Source organism: Mya arenaria, chromosome 5 (assembly GCF_026914265.1).
Source record: "Mya arenaria isolate MELC-2E11 chromosome 5, ASM2691426v1".
In the NCBI taxonomy this organism is placed as follows: domain Eukaryota; kingdom Metazoa; phylum Mollusca; class Bivalvia; order Myida; family Myidae; genus Mya; species Mya arenaria.
The window spans coordinates 4,256,257-4,273,316 of record NC_069126.1 but is presented as its reverse complement, the minus strand read 5'-3'; the positions used below and the strand labels follow the sequence as shown (position 1 = coordinate 4,273,316).

At 36.2% G+C, this 17,060-nt stretch overlaps 1 protein-coding gene across 3 annotated transcripts; it reads left to right on the top strand.

Annotated features, from left to right (window-relative positions):
- Positions 1–1,565: 1,565 nt before the first annotated feature.
- On the top strand, positions 1,566–16,910 carry LOC128233774 (uncharacterized). Of its 3 annotated transcripts, XM_052947623.1 has the most exons (4): positions 1,566–1,676; positions 4,342–4,371; positions 12,822–14,665; positions 16,711–16,910. In XM_052947623.1, exons 3-4 carry the CDS (start codon positions 12,835–12,837, stop codon positions 16,893–16,895), a joined length of 2,016 nt encoding a protein of 671 aa, XP_052803583.1. In that variant the 5' UTR covers positions 1,566–1,676; positions 4,342–4,371; positions 12,822–12,834; the 3' UTR covers positions 16,896–16,910. The 3 variants fall into 3 exon arrangements, with proteins under 3 accessions (XP_052803583.1, XP_052803584.1, XP_052803582.1); XM_052947624.1 differs by lacking the exon at positions 4,342–4,371; XM_052947622.1 differs by lacking the exon at positions 1,566–1,676 and having other exon boundaries at positions 4,261–4,371.
- Positions 16,911–17,060: the final 150 nt, after the last annotated feature.

Here is a 17,060-nt window from a genome sequence, read left to right as displayed (position 1 = left end):
AAAGACACAGGTTGTTGAACGGTTTAACTTTGATAATTGCTAATCCCCGTATTCTTTCCACCCTATGATAAGTGGTTGTACTGTTTATCACGGACAATTGAAAAAGCATTATATTAAAAAAAGATATATCGTTGTAGATCAACTGATATTTTGCGCTTTCAAGACCCAATGTAAAGCATATCTAAATGATGTTGAACCTCAGTAGGTGACTTTCTTAAAATGGCCTTAAATGAATGCTTGGAAGGTAAAGCACAACAAGTATGGCACTAGAGGTGTCCAATTTTATTTCTCATACAAATATACAAAAGGTTTTACTTTACTTTTCTTCTCACCTTGTGTTTTAACATATCACTACCAATCATAAATTGTCCGTTCACGTAAAGTCGTTACTTCAAAATCAAACATCGACGAAATGTACCTCAATACATACGATGCGATACAAATTACTTAATAGCTTATTGTCAAACGAATAAAATGGTTTGTATAAAGTTGTTCTGCTGTTGGCCACAAGCCTACAGTCTTTAATACCACAACTCGAAATCAGGTATCGTCACATGAAAGGTTAAAATAACAAATGCGCCATGGTTAAAAATGGGACTTATGGTGTTATGCGATTTAAAATAGTAGGAATTAAAATACCACTTTACTTAATTACGCTCATACGATTGCATCGTTAACATGATTTTAAAAGCAAGCTGAAGAATGTTACAACAATATTGGTGAGGAAACGAGGGATGTATATTTTATAAATATATATATATATATATATATATATATATATATATATATATATATATATATATATATATATATATATATATATATATATAATTACCCAGGAAATGGAAATATGTTGACTAAAATACCCCTGTCTTACTTTATCTACTACAAAAATCGGGTTTCATGTAATTGAGTTTGCAATAGAAAAACGTACACTTTCGAGATAAAAGCAATGTTCAAATATTATAGTACATATAGGTGATTCCGTTATTCTGTTATGCAACTAGAAATTTTATTAAAAAATCATCAATTAACCTTACCTCTATTCTTACAGTATGGGGCCACTCAAAATATTTTTGGATTCGATCTTAACTGCCTTGAACAGAATTGTAAAACAAGTAAAATGACGCTTTTCGCGCCAACAGCTTTTCAACGCTTTCAGCTCGTTCATTTTAAATCGATATGGTATAATTACATTTAGAATAGTATTTACTAGTCTTCTATACTTCTATCACGTCTTTTTTATATATAATCATACTTTTCTGGCAAAAATTATTCCATGTTAACTGTTTTTAACATATATCATTTGTGTTTCGCCGAACACAGTGTATAAACGCTTTTCAATGGATTTCATCAATTCAAACGATTGTTTATAGCAAGGAAATGGGTTCCATATAGTCCATCGGCTTTCTTCTCAATCATTAACTTGTATTCTTATGTGGTATTTATATCATTTGTTACAGTAGATACTGTTTACCCCAATATGAAAATTATCAGTTCATGTCTCCGTTTTTTTTAATCGAAAGTGCACATTTAAAATCTCGTTTTAAAATGCACGCCCCCAGCAGGCTAGTAGTGATAAAGCCTATACAGTATTAATACCGTATTTTCATTTTACTAACGGGCGACGTCGATTCATACTTCAGAGGCTGTTAGACTTCAGGGATTTTGAAAAGGTAATATTTACTGAAGTGATTTTTAAATATTTATTCAGTATATTTTTTGTATATGGGAACATCCCCCTTTTTTAAATTTGTCAAACTGTTCGCTGTAAATTAACTTATTATATGTATAAAAAAAATTATAGTTCACAGTATGTTATAAAAGAGCATTTGTTTCATAAAAAGATTCTGAAATAAATAACCAAAACTTTTGACCGCTAACTTATAATCAATTTTAAAATACATAAAGAAACTTATACGTTTACAATAATTTACTTATTTACTAGGAAAGCTCGGATACGGAGCAAGTAGCATTCATTTGAAAATGTAGAAAGTATTTCAAATAATGTTTTATTTGTAAATATTGAAAAGATACAGACGTGACTAATTGGAAAGAAAACAACATTTCACACGCAGCGAGTTCAGAAATAGTAACTCATAAGATAAAACATACAAAAATAAACAGCTAAAAACAGCTATCTATCTATCTATCTATCTCATAATTTATTTAAACTACGTGCAGGGTGTATTGCGTGATTTTATTGTAATCACTGCAAATTTAATTAAGTGTGTTATGCACATATAAAAGTCCCCAAACTCACATGGAACCATCAGGCCTACAAGTATTTTAAGGCTTAGCTACGCCCTTGTATCTGTCTATGACTTAGATAGAGGCATACACTTTGTGTTACCGAAGATTCCTTACCTTACAAGTGCCAGTCTAAGTATCCTCGGCACCACAACGTAATCATAACCTATACAAGACTTATTTTGATGGAAACCATCAAAGACGCCACGAATGTGTTTTTAGAAACATGACTACAAGAAGCAAATGCAGTTCATCAGCATTCCATGTTTGAGGTACCTGGATACAAACATACTTCAGTTATTGAACGAACTCGGACTTTCATCTCAAGGGCATCACGACCTTGACTCTTGACCAACTGACGTCACAATAGTTAGGGTGCTGGACATGTTTAAAGGACCTCTACCAAATTCGAGGTCTCTTGGCATAAGCGTTTTCAATTATAATAGGGAATTGCGTATTTTCGACTTACGTTCACAACGACCTTGACCTTTGAAGCACCGACATCTAAACCAATAGGGTTCAGCTGCTGGTTATGACCAATCTGCCTACGAAGTGTGATCGATATCTAGGGCCATAGTGTTCTTCATATATTGATCGGACACCAATTTTCAGCTGAAGGTAATATAAAGGTCACCTCTACATTGACCTTTGACCAACAGACCTCAAAATCAAAAAGCTTTATCTGCTGGTCATGACCGACCTTCCTTCAAAGCTTAATAACCCTGGGTCTTAGCGTTCTTCAGCTATTGACCGGAAAGCATGGGGATGGACGGACGGACGATCAGATAACTATATGCCACCCTTAGCGACATACAAATCCCAGGTGCTGCAACACTAACGATTATGAAATTAAGGTGTATGTTTTTTAGTCATGAGTTAAGTGTGACACAAGCTTTGGGTTAATAAGGGAAATTCTGTACCTTTCCATTAAATAAGGGTATGATAATGAAAACTGAGCTGGTATTCATAAAACAACTTAGGTCATTTCTTAACTTAATCAATGAAAATAAAGTATGTCAGATATTACTAAGTCATTATATCATATGACCAGTGAAATACTGTTTATTAACTCATAGTTATTTTATGAAAAACAACACTGCTTATGCATGATGTATCACATACTATTATAATCTGTGGCGATAACAAGTATGTATCCACGAAGTGATGGTTCACCTCCATACTTATTATATCTACAATTGTCAATATCTCTCTCCTTGTACATAGTGCTTTGTTATTTAACTTAATATTATTAAACCATATATAAACATTCGTATTTAACATTATTGAAACAACATCGATTCCTTCCCTACTTCTAACAGTTGTATATATATATGGTAGAGACTTACTCTATTGAAAACGCACCCTTAACTGCTTGTTTTTCGCTTTTCGGCAAACCTTTTCTTACAGGCCTGTGCGCACTTCGATTTCCAAGCATCCTTAAAAAAATGTGTTTGTTTTACAGCTATCAACGTGAAACTGAAATGAATAACGTTTAGCTAAATATTTAGATATTCCTATTTTCTGAACCTAAATACATTGACCATAAATTAAATGAGCACCTCGAACAACTGGTAAATTTGCTCGTTTTTTTCTAAATAAGTGCTATTATAACAACATATTGTACTTTGAATTCCACTATATAATTACATTTAGAATATAATTTTTTAGCCTTCTATACTTATATTACGTCTCTGTTAGGTTTAATCATACGTGTCTGGCAATAATTGTTCTATGTTTACTGTTTTAAACATATATTATTTATGTTTTGCTTTCTAAACGCTTTTCAATAGATTTCATGAATTCATTTGATTGTTTATAGCAAGGAAATGGGTTCCATATAATCCATTGGCTTTCTTCTTAATCATTAGATTGTATTTTTATATGATATTTATATCATTTGTTACAGAATAGATACTGTTTACACCAATGTGAAAAATATCAGTTCATATCTCCGTTTTTTTTAGTCGAAAGTGCACATTTAAAATCTCCATTTTAAATGCACGCCCTACACAGGTCAGTAGTGATAAAACCTATACAGTATTAATACAGTATTTTCATTTTACTAACGGGCGACGTCGATTCATACTTTAGAGGCTGTTAGACTTCAGGGATTTTGAAAAGGTAATATTTTCTGAAGTGATTTTTAAATATTTATTCAGTATATTTTTTGTATATGGGGACATCCCCTTTTTTAAAAGACCTGTTAAATTTGTCAAACTGTTTGCTGTAAATTAACTTATTATATGTATAAAAATGTATTTTTTATAGTTCACATAATGTTATAAAAGAACATTTGTTTCTTAAAAAGATTCTGAAATAAATAACCAAAACTTTTGACCGCTAACTTATAATCAATTTTAAAATACATGAAGAAACTTATACGTTTACAATAATTTACTTATTTACTAGGAAAGCTCGGATACGGAGCAAGTAGCATTCATTTGAAAATGTAGAAAGTATTTCAAATAATGTTTTATTTGTAAATATTGAAAAGATACAGACGTGACTAATTGGAAAGAAAACAACATTTCACACAGAGTGTATAATCTTGCGAGTCCAGAAAGAGTAACTCATAAGATAATACATACAAAAACAGCTAAAAACAGCTATCTATCCATCCATCCATCCATCCATCCATCCATCCATCCCATCCATCCATCCATCCATCCATCCATCTATCTATCTATCTATCTATCTCATAATTTATTTAAACTACGTGCAGGGTGTTTTGCGTGATTTTACTGCAATCACTGCAAATTTAATTAAGTGTGTTATGCACATATAAAAGTCCCCAAACTCACATGGAACCATCAGGCCTACAAGTATTTTAAGGCTTAGCTACGCCCTTGTATCTGTCTATGACTTAGATAGGGGCTTACACTTTGTGTTACCGAAGATTCCTTACCTTACAAGTGCCAGTCTAAGTATCCTCGGCACCGCAACGTAATCATAACCTATACAAGACTTATTTTGATGGAAACCATCAAAGACGCTACGAATGTGTTTTTAGAAACATGACTACAAGAAGCAAATGCAGTTCATCAGCATTCCATGTTTGAGGTACCTGGATACAAACATACTTCAGTTATTGAACGAATTCGGACTTTCATCTCAAGGGTATCACGACCTTGACTCTTGACCAACTGACGTCACAATAGTTAGGGTGCTGGACATGTTTAAAGGACCTCTACCAAAGTCGAGGTCTCTTGGCATAAGCGTTTTCAATTATAATAGGGAATTGCGTATTTTCGACTTACGTTCACAACGACCTTGACCTTTGAAGCACCGACATCTAAACCAATAGGGTTCAGCTGCTGGTTATGACCAAACTGCTTACGAAGTGTGATCGATGTCTAGGGCCATAGTGTTCTTCATATATTGATCGGACACCGATTTTCAGCTGAAGGTAATATAAAGGTCACCTCTACATTGACCTTTGACCAACAGACCTCAAAATCAAAAAGCTTTATCTGCTGGTCATGACCGACCTTCCTACAAAGCTTAATTGCCCTGGGTCTTAGCGTTCTTCAGCTATTGACCGGAAAGCATGGGGATGGACGGACGGACGATCAGATAACTATATGCCACCCTTAGCGACATACAAATCCCAGGTGCTGCAACACTAACAATTATGAACTGAAGGTGTATGTTTTTAGTCATGAGTTAAGTGTGACACAAGCTTTGGGTTAATAAGGGAAATTCTGTACTTTTCCATTAAATAAGGGTATGATAATGAAAACTGAGCTGGTATTCATAAAACAACTTAGGTCATTTCTTAACTTAATTAATGAAAATAAAGTATGTCAGATATTACTAGGTCATTATATCATATGACCAGTGAAATACTGTTAATTAACTCATAGTTATTTTATGAAAAACAACACTGCTTATGCATGATGTATCACAAACTATTATAATCTGTGGCGATAACAAGTATGTATCCACGAAGTGATGGTTCACCTCCATACTTATTATATCTACAATTGTCAATACCTCTCTCCTTGTACATAGTGCTTTGTTATTTAACTTAATATTATTAAACCATACATAAACATTCGTATTTAACATTATTGAAACAACATCGATTCCTTCCCTACTTCTAACAGTTGTATATGGTAGAGACTTACTCTATTGAAAACGCACCCTTAACTTCTTGTTTTTCGCTTTTCGGCAAACCTTTTCTTACAGGTGCGCACTTCGATTTCCAAGCATCCTTAAAAAAATTATGTTTGTTTTACAGCTATCAACGTGAAACTGAAATGAATAACGTTTAGCTAAATATTTAGATATTCCTATTTTCTGAACCTAAATACATTGGCCATAAATTAAATGAGCACCTCGAACAACTGGTAAATTTGCTCGTTTTTTTCTAAATAAGTGCTATTATAACAACATATTGTACTTTGAATTCCACTTTACTTCTTTCAAATGTATTTTTCGATTGTTTATGTTGTTGTATATATGTTCATTCCTATAATTGTTAAATTACGTACGGGTGGAGTTAACTGGCATATAAACAATAGCAATATTCATCTATTTGTCTAAATTTAACCACAAATATCCTTTATGTTTCATGTCTCAGTCCCAGAACATCTTAGTATTGAAAACTTATCGAAATGTATGTATATCAAAATGAATTATCTTCACCATTTAGATATTTTTTAAATGTTTGATAAATAAATAAAACTGAAAGTATAGTCTTAATTTAGCGCCCACAACATCACTACGAAGTTTGCATATCACGTGACTGTCTTAATGCTAAAATTACCATATTGATTTATATACTTATAATTTTCATGTTTCAGCTAAGAAGTAATTCGTTTAAATATTTCTAACACAAAATGATCATACTTACATTGTTATTTTCATAAAATATTTAAACTGAAAGCTAAATTATATTAACTGAAGAAAGTGAGGTAATAAGACGATGATACGGCCATGATTATTGCAAAGCTGGGTTATACTGTTATCTGTGATGAATTGCCATTGAATTTTAAAGTTTACCCATTTTTTAAAAATCGTATTCTTTCAAATATGCAAAACATCATCCGAAACTTTTTTTTCTGAGCTTTGATGAATCGCGTCCTACCGTTCGTAAACCAAACTATAAAATATTCCTTAGCTTACAGGTTTGGGGACAAAAAAGTTATTTAAAACGGTTAACCCATTATATTTCTCCAAAGGTTTGTAATAACGGTATAGGACATACGTTTTTTGTAGTTTAATGTTTCTTTTTTCATTAATCGGTTAATACAATTGTTTGTTCATAAAGGTTATATTATATCAAACATATTTTAAAGTTTAATTTTACAATGATAATGTTGGCTGGTCCATTCTGACCATGTGGCCCTCCATGGTACAACACTGAAACCTATTCCAAAATGACGTCGCGTTTTGAATATACTGGGGTGCCGAGGATGGGTCACTGAATACTCGTTCAGAGATGGCTTCCACCACAAGGGAGAACTGTTGAAATAGCTAGTCTGAACAGCAGAAACGTAAATGCAGAAGCGCCGAAAATGCGTGCGAGGTGCATGGAAGGTAAAAGTCTCGTAAAGGGGAGGAGAGGGTATCATCTTTGATGTTCTATTCTTAGTCCTTATACCAATTATTTTACAAGTCTGACGTCTGAAATCCAACGTAAATGTAGTATATTTCCAAAGAACAAGCATTATAATCTATGTATGCTATTTCTAGTGCTTACGTTTTACAGATCTCAAAACTCATACATCAAAGCATTACCATGTAATTAGTAGCTGTGAAAGTAAGAGGTTGCTAAGGCAGTCATCGGTTGCTATAGAAGTAATAAGCTTCTTAGTAAGTCGATGGTTGCCAAGGAAGTCATTAGTTGCGAAAAGGTAAGTTACGAAGGAAGACTTTTATTGCTAAGAAGGTCATTGCATGGTTGCTAAGACAGAACATGGTTGCGTAGGAAGTCATTGATCGCTAAAGAAATGGTTGGTTGCCAAGTAAGTGCTTCATAAGGACGTTTTGATTGCCAAGGGAGTCATTTGTTGTTAAAAGTTAATAAAGACGGAAGGTGTTGCTAAGGAAGTCCCTAGTTTCTAGGTAGTTGCTACTACTGCAGGTGACATACCAAATATAAAGGGTCTTTGGCCAGGCCTTGTGGTGCCTGGGAAAAAAAATCAAACATACTTGTATTGACTTTTGTAACCGCCACGAAAGCTCAGTACCTCTTGGGTTGCATAAGGTCGCAGCTTCATGTTCCCCTAATTGCTTCATACCGAAAAAAAGCCTTGACAATTGAAACCAGTAGTTTGCTTTCCTTGCACTCAGATTTAAATGGTAACGTGACATTTGGAGTGCTCTGTATTTGTATAAAACCCAGGACACATGTACTACGCATGTAAGTACTAAACATTGTGCAGCTAATTGAGACACGGCATGGGTCTTTTAAAAAGATCTAGAGTTTTGAAAAAGTAATTCCTTGTTTCTTACTAAAACAGCGTTTCAGTACTTCTGATATCTAAATGTGTCTGGAATTTCAGCAGCTTGAGCTCAAGTCTTGATGACGTCTAAACTGGTCATGCCATAACAGCAGGCTTAAATTAAAATGTATCTTCACTATTGAGAGAAAGTTTAGACAAATAAAACGCCAAAATACTGACATTTCCCTTAATGTTGCGGTATGTATGCATGTTTTCGTATTGTTTATACAAAAATTACATTCAGTAAAATAAGTTAACCCCTTCAAACATATCTACCGTTTCATATAACCGTACATAATGTGTGTATAATGTTCAATGTTCTTAAAACAGGAAATTTATAAAATTGATGACATTTTATTTTGTTATGTGTTTATATTTCGAAATGTGTATGCTGTTTGTGCGAAAGGTGTTAAATCCGAAGCATATACGTGTTCACATACTTTTAGGGGAAATAACAACTCATTTTACATTTAATTTAATCACAAAAGTTTGACTTTTAGATTAATACTATAATATATTATATTTTTAGGTCACAAAAAGTATATACATTTATGTGTAGACTAAGAATCGGATTAATTCATCTATGTAAATGGTTTAAATCAAACTATAAAAAGTATATTCATAAAGTGTTGACAGTTTTTTTTCTAAACAAACATTGCGGCTGTTAACATTAGTGTGAAAGATTAGTAGGACGGAAAATTAATACACGTTGTGTTTACCTAACATCTGGGACAGGGACTAATAACATCCTACTTCCCGCTAACATTGAGTTTTGAAATATCAATGTTTCGATATAATTTAATAATAATTTATGTTAATGTTTACACATCAAGTTATGTCTACCTGAATCAAATATGGCATTTAAAGAATTTTAGCTGATTAAATGTTAAGTATAGCCTCTGTTTATTATAATTACGTTATCGCTATCAGCGTTGAGTCAATTTGTCAAGTGCGCACCCAAAACCCTCAATCTGAATACTCAAGCCAATCGCAAGCAAAGATGTTATCCGGTTTAACATCGCCAGATTTTGAAGTCCCGCACGTTCTTGTAAACATATTGTGATTGGTTGATTTGTGGCAATATGTATTTCTCGGACCGTGCTGTGCCGGCTTTTTAGTAAGCGCAAATCAAGTTCCAAAAGAAAAAGATTGACGTTAGGAACATTTGGAAAAGTCATTTAAAACCTGTCAATGGTTATGGCAAACGTGAGATTTCACAAGTGCGGTACGCATTCCGACATCTACACTTTGAACTTGACATCAAGATAGTAAGCAAAAAGTTATTTGAGTGACAATATTATCGTGTTGTATTTGCAATCTTAAACAAGATCAGTATACCTGACCTATTAGTTGTGATTTCTAATTTACAAACAGAATGCCTGATAAAACTGTCAGTCAGACGGACAGAATGCCTTATAAAACTGTCAGTCAGACATAAATGCCTTATAAAATTTATCAGATTGGATCCAAATTTAATACTCAAGACTATCGGACCGACGGTGATGGTTTATCGCAATGTCTGTGTACATTATGTATTAGGTAAATATGTACTTACCATGAACACAGTAGCTTGGACTGCCCTTTTGGCCAGTCGAGCTATCCTAATCGAGCGATACAATCTCTTGGTCTGAGAATTATAAAATAAACGTGTTCTTGTAATCTATGATGCACACAATAGACAAATAATCGACCTTCGGTCGTATATTTTTGTATATAAGATTTTTTAGAACTCTTATAATTAACACGTTATGGAGATCAGCAGATTTGGTATTAAGAAGAATTTTACGATACGAGGTCAGACATCAAAGATTTGTTTAAGAAAACAACTGCAATGTGTAACCTGGCATGCATGTGCAGAAAGAACGTATCTCTAAGATGCTCAACAAGCTAAAACTATCTTTGCAAGTTTCTTCAACAACACTGGCAAAAAACCCTGTTTATTTATGTATTGCTCAACGTCAAGGTACTAAGTCACAGGCCGGGTCGAACTCGTATGGATGAAGGGAAAACGTAACACAAGCTTTGAATGAAAATAGGGCATTTATTAATGCCATAAAAGTGTTTTCACGAAATATCGTAAAATAAAACATAAGTGTCAATAGCATGTGTATAATAACATTTCCCGAAATACATATCTGGGTGGAAAAACCGCCAAGAAAATAGGGCATTTATTAATGCCATAAAAGTGTTTTTACGAAATGTCGTAAAATAAAACATAAGTGTCAATAGCATGTGCCTGACAAAAGTGGTGAAGGGAAACAAAAAACTAACAATACATATGGTAAGAAAATATGAAGAAAAACATGGGGTTCACAATTAAATGTGACATGAAAAACAGTTAAATAAGCTCATTTCTCGACCTTGTAAACTGACAAATATTTAAACAGAAGGTGGTGGGGATGGTGGTGGTGTATTATATGAAAACTAAAATAAAACGCCGAGGCTTTCGCCCACGCTAAAAATATATCAGTAATGGCTACAACGTATCGTGATTGGCTGTTCAGAGCCACATGAGATAAAACTCAAAGGTGATTGGCTGAGGCAATAATTTATGCAGGGTGCTGACATGGTTAAATACCACTAAATTAATGGTTGAACAATTCCATAAATAATTTTATGTTTGCATAAAATTTCATTTATGTATTGCTCAACGTCAAGGTACTAAGTCACAGGCCGGGTCGAACTCGTATGGATGAAGGGAAAACGTAACACAAGCTTTGAATGAAAATAGGGCATTTATTAATGCCATAAAAGTGTTTTCACGAAATATCGTAAAATAAAACATAAGTGTCAATAGCATGTGTATAATAACATTTCCCGAAATACATATCTGGGTGGAAAAACCGCCACAAGGAGAATGTGTTTATTCACGCTGGCTTGTCGCGGCCAAACCCGATTTAAAGTTGCTGTTGTGTATATATTATATTTAATGTTAGCAGCGTACAATGATTTTTACATAGTTTGTGAACGTAGGGCGCATGAAAGTCAAAGCATCATTTGGGGTATTTTATTGCACGCGAACATATGTCAATTAAGAAATACAAATATACTTATTGAAATGCCAATAGTTTGTGTTGGAGAGTACATTGGACAGAATGAAGAAGCTAATAATACGAAGATTTGATATCAATTTTTGTTTTTCATACCTCTCTTATTCACTGATGCAATAATTTTAGGAAACAATAAATGAAATCCGCGTCTTTCAAAATAAAATATAATACTGTCAGATAACATTTCAACTGTACGTATTCGTGTTTGTTTTATTCTAAAAAAAGCATAACTCAATTCATGGATGTGATTAATGTTGATCATTTCCAAGGTATCAGCTGTAATAGGAGTGTAAAGGCTTTTAATCAAATGTATTTGTAAAAAGGGATTCAAAAGAAAAAGGATTCGATTTTGATAGCATATGAGTAGCCAAATTAGCCAAATTGGAAAACAAAAAATGTATATCAGACATAAAGATGGTATTTAAAACACTTCTGTTATTTGTAGAAACAGTCTGCCGAGAAAGTTCAGACAAAATAATAAAACAAAGTCCTTCCTTTATTTTGTTTTATGTGTCAAATATTATGCTACAGTCCCCGATGGCAAATCATTTGTTGTGTTTATATGACATAAAACATTTGCACCCAAAGATTCCTTGAACTCATATGTTCACGAAAAGTACTAGTGCTTAAAGCTGCACTCTCACAGATTGAACGTTTTGACAACATTTTATTTTTTGTCTTGGAACGAGCAGTTTTTTGCGTAAATATCTAAAAAAAAACAAGGAATAAAAGACTGATGACATAAGATCAGATCGCTGATTTTCATATTTCCTCTCCAAAATTTATGTTTTATGCCTTTTTCTTAAACCGTTAGTAACAATTATAGCCATAAAACATTAAATTTGGAATGGAAATATGAAAATCTGTGATCTGATCTTTCGTCAACAATCTTTCATCACTGGTTTGCAGATATCTACGCAAAAATTTGCTAATTCCAAGACAAAATATAAAAAAAGTTGGAAAAACGGTCAATCTGTGAGATTGCAGCTTTAACACATGTTTTTCGTAAAGGCATGTGAAAGGTTTATTATTATTATTATTATTATTATTATTATTATTATTATTATGTCAGCTTCCCCGAGCATATGACGATGTCTTTTCGTTTGGTGACGTTTCTGCTCTTCGCAGCTACACTGGATGCAGTAAAATGTCATACCCAGCCCGCCGCAACCTCGGCCGATTGTATCTGCAAGATAACAGACGAGATTTGCCAATGTACGCTGGTCATCGAACACAAACTGACCATGATTTTGGACATGGACAAGGAAAAAGAACTTATCTATCCCTCTAATGGGTCTTTGTACATGGCTGGTAGGCAAAATAGTGGCAAACCTCCGCTGAACGCAGAGCAACAAAGTCGTGTTATAACTGCTGATGGGCAAACGTCGAAACTAGTAATCGCTATAAACGGCCAATTCCCCGGACCAAGGATTGAGGCTTACGTTAATCAAACGGTGAACGTCACTTTAATCAACATGTTTCACACAGACAGTATATCCGTTCACTTCCACGGTCTTCACCAGAAAGGTACACCTTGGATGGACGGGGTCGCCTTCATCACACAGTGTCCTATATTGCCAGGTCAAACGTTTGTACAACGCTTCAAGGCATATCCCCCGGGGACCGCAATGTACCACGCCCATATTGGTGACCAGAGAAGTGCCGGTCTTTACGGAGCTGTTGTGGTCAAACAAAATATGTCTGTTCCCGAGGATTATAATGAAATTATCATCACTCTGCAAGACTGGAACCATATAATGGACCCGGAGACTGCCTACCATCGAATGATAACACAGCAGTTTGATTTGCAAACGGGAGATGTTATCAATACGACGTATTCCGTAGATCGTGCACAATTTAGCCGATTTGAGTTTCATTCGGGACTTGTTAACGGTAAAGCAAGGTATTGGTTCAACTCTACTGTAAATAACGGGAGCCCTCTTGAACGGTTTAAAATAAAGGCTGGAGCGTTATACAGATTTCGAATTGTAGGAGCAATGACGCTTTATCCGATGAGAGTCTATCTAGAAGGACAAAGAATTACCGTTCGTGGTTCGGATGGGTTTGACATTGAACGTATACCCGTGCAGTCTGTTATTGTTCATCCGGGGGAGCGATATGATATAGTCTGGCAAGGGCCTTCTGATCCAGGAAAGAAACAAATCATGTTTGTCGCTGAAACTATAGAAACATCTGAAAGCTTGAACTTTGCAAAATACCATGCAGCGGAGGCTATACTAGAAATGGTGGATGTACCAGGTGAAGTCCTTTTAAACCCACCAAAGGCGCAGGAAGAAGACTGTTCAAGGTTGGGATGCCTGGTATTCAACTGTCCTTATCAATTCTATCCAGCCAGAACCAATACTACATGTGCGAATTACAATGACATAAAGAATGACGATCCAATCAGGGAGCCTAACAAGATTCTCGGAGGCACCGTTGATGAGGAATATTTCTTTAATTTCGCGTTTCCGGGCCCACCCGGTAACACTCCCGGGTCGGTGAATGGGCGGGAGTTTGTATTTCCTACGGTTAACCTTCTCACCCAGCCTACAGAACTGACGACCTCTTGTAATGACGAAGAATGCATCAGAAAAGGCCTCTGTACTTGCACTTACACGCACAAAATTCCCCCAAACAAGCTCATTCAGATGGTGTTTATGAACCTGGGAAACGGATCAGGCTGGTCCCATCCTATTCATTTACACGGGCATTCCTTTTATGTAATGAAAATGGGCCTTGGTACTTACAACAGTACCACAGCCGTCCTGCAGCACAACAACCGTGACATCCTGTGTAACGATCCATTTGGCTACTGCAGCCAGGCTGGTTGGGCGAACCCCAGATGGGCAAAGGGAAACATCCCGGGGTTGAGCGATGATCCGCCACAAAAAGACACCATTGTCTTGCCTACGGGTCGGTATAAACTTCGTACAAAACTTACATTTTTTTAAATGGGGCAATAGTACATAAATATGTTCATCTTCATAGTTGTTGATGTCTGACAGATAACAAACATTGTTTACCTTGGGCAATCACATCCCCGTTCTTTTCTGTGCCAAGGCGGGTAGGTGGTCACACTGTTTCTCTTGGGCAATTGCATATCTGTCTGTTCTGTCCCAAGGCGGGTAGGTAGTCACACTGTTTCTCTTGGCCAATTACATATCTGTATTTTCTGTCACAAGGCGGGTAGGTGGTCACACTGTTTCTCTTGGGCAATTGCATATCTGTCTTTTCTGTTCCAAGGCGGGTAGGTGGTCACACTGTTTCTCTTGGGCAATTGCATATCTGTCGTTTCTTTCCCAAGGCGGGTATGTGGTCACACTGTTTCTCTTGGGCAATTGCATATCTGTCTTTTCTGTTCCAAGGCGGGTAGGTGGTCACACTGTTTCTCTTTGGCAATTACATATCTGTCGTTTCTTTCCCAAGGCGGGTATGTGGTCACACTGTTTCTCTTGGGCAATTGCATATCTGTCGTTTCTTTCCCAAGGCGGGTAGGTAGTCACACTGTTTCTCTTGGGCAATTGCATATCTGTCGTTTCTTTCCCAAGGCGGGTAGGTAGTCACACTGTTTCTCTTGGGCAATTGCATATCTGTCGTTTCTTTCCCAAGGCGGGTAGGTGGTCACACTGTTTCTCTTGGGCAATTGCATATCTGTCTTTTCTGTTCCAAGGCGGGTATGTGGTCACACTGTTTCTCTTTGGCAATTACATATCTGTCGTTTCTTTCCCAAGGCGGGTATGTGGTCACACTGTTTCTCTTGGGCAATTGCATATCTGTCGTTTCTTTCCCAAGGCGGGTATGTGGTCACACTGTTTCTCTTGGGCAATTGCATATCTGTCGTTTCTTTCCCAAGGCGGGTAGGTAGTCACACTGTTTCTCTTGGGCAATTGCATATCTGTCGTTTCTTTCCCAAGGCGGGTAGGTGGTCACACTGTTTCTCTTGGGCAATTGCATATCTGTCTTTTCTGTTCCAAGGCGGGTATGTGGTCACACTGTTTCTCTTGGGCAATTACATATCTGTATTTTCTGTCACAAGGCGGGTATGTGGTCACACTGTTTCTCTTGGGCAATTGCATATCTGTCGTTTCTTTCCCAAGGCGGGTATGTGGTCACACTGTTTCTCTTGGGCAATTGCATATCTGTCGTTTCTTTCCCAAGGCGGGTAGGTAGTCACACTGTTTCTCTTGGGCAATTGCATATCTGTCTTTTTTTCCCAAGGCGGGTATGTGGTCACACTGTTTCTCTTGGGCAATTGCATATCTGTCGTTTATTTCCCAAGGCGGGTAGATGGTCACACTGTTTCTCTTGGGCAATTACATATCTGTCTGTTCTGTCCCAAGGCGGGTAGGTGGTCACACTGTTTCTCTTGGCCAATTACATATCTGTCTTTTCTGTCCTAAGGCGGATAGGTGTTTGTATGGTTTACCCTTGGCAATCACTTATCCCCGTTCTTTCTCTCCCCAGGCGGCTATGTGGTTGTATTGTTTATCTTTGACAATCACTTATCCCCATTCGTAAGGTATGCACGTGGTTTTATGGTTTACCTCTAGCAATCGCTTATCCCCGTTCTCTTCTCTCCCCAGGCGGATACATGCTTGTACGTTTTATCTCGGACAATAACTAATCCCCGTACTATTCTTTTCAATGGAGGATACGCGTTTGCGGTTTATTGTTAATCATTGTACATTTCTAACCTCCGTTCGTTTCTCATGTGGTTGTATTGTTTCTCTTGGGCAGCCGCTAACCCCCGTTCTTTTTTCTCCCAAAGTGCGCATGTGGTTGTATTGTTTCTCTTGGGCAGTCGATAATCCCCGTTCTTTTTTCTCCCAAAGCGGGCATGTGGTTGTATTTTTTCTCTTGGGCAGTCGATAATCCCCGTTCTTTTTTCTCCCAAAGCGGGCATGTGGTTGTATTGTTTCTCTTGGGCAATTACCAATCCCCGTTCTTTCTTTTCACAGGCGGATACGTGGTTATACGGTTCATCTCGGACAACCCGGGCTTGTGGTTCTTGCACTGCCATATCGACCTCCACAGCACAAACGGTATGGGGCTGTTGATTGATGAGGGTGTGTTCAAGCCGCCCCCACCTCCGGGCTTTCCGACCTGCGGAAGCTTCCTGTACAACGAAGGTAACCTAGTGTAATAATGGCATAAACCAAACATGACATGTTTTAGTATATATGCTTTCGGGTGATTTATGGAGATTTATCAGTGAAATAAAAATGATGGTTAAAGTGAAAATTGTATTTAAAATCAATATACATGTATACATGTATAACGAACTTAAATTTTGAACGATTAACCTTTA

Excerpts from the sequence above, each read along its gene's own strand:
- LOC128233774 (XM_052947624.1), top strand. The coding sequence starts at position 12,835 with ATGACGATGTCTTTTCGTTTGGTGACGTTTCTGCTCTTCGCAGCTACA. Across the intron at positions 14,666-16,710 it reads CACCATTGTCTTGCCTACGG|GCGGATACGTGGTTATACGG; the intron begins GTCGGTATAAAC and ends TTCTTTTCACAG.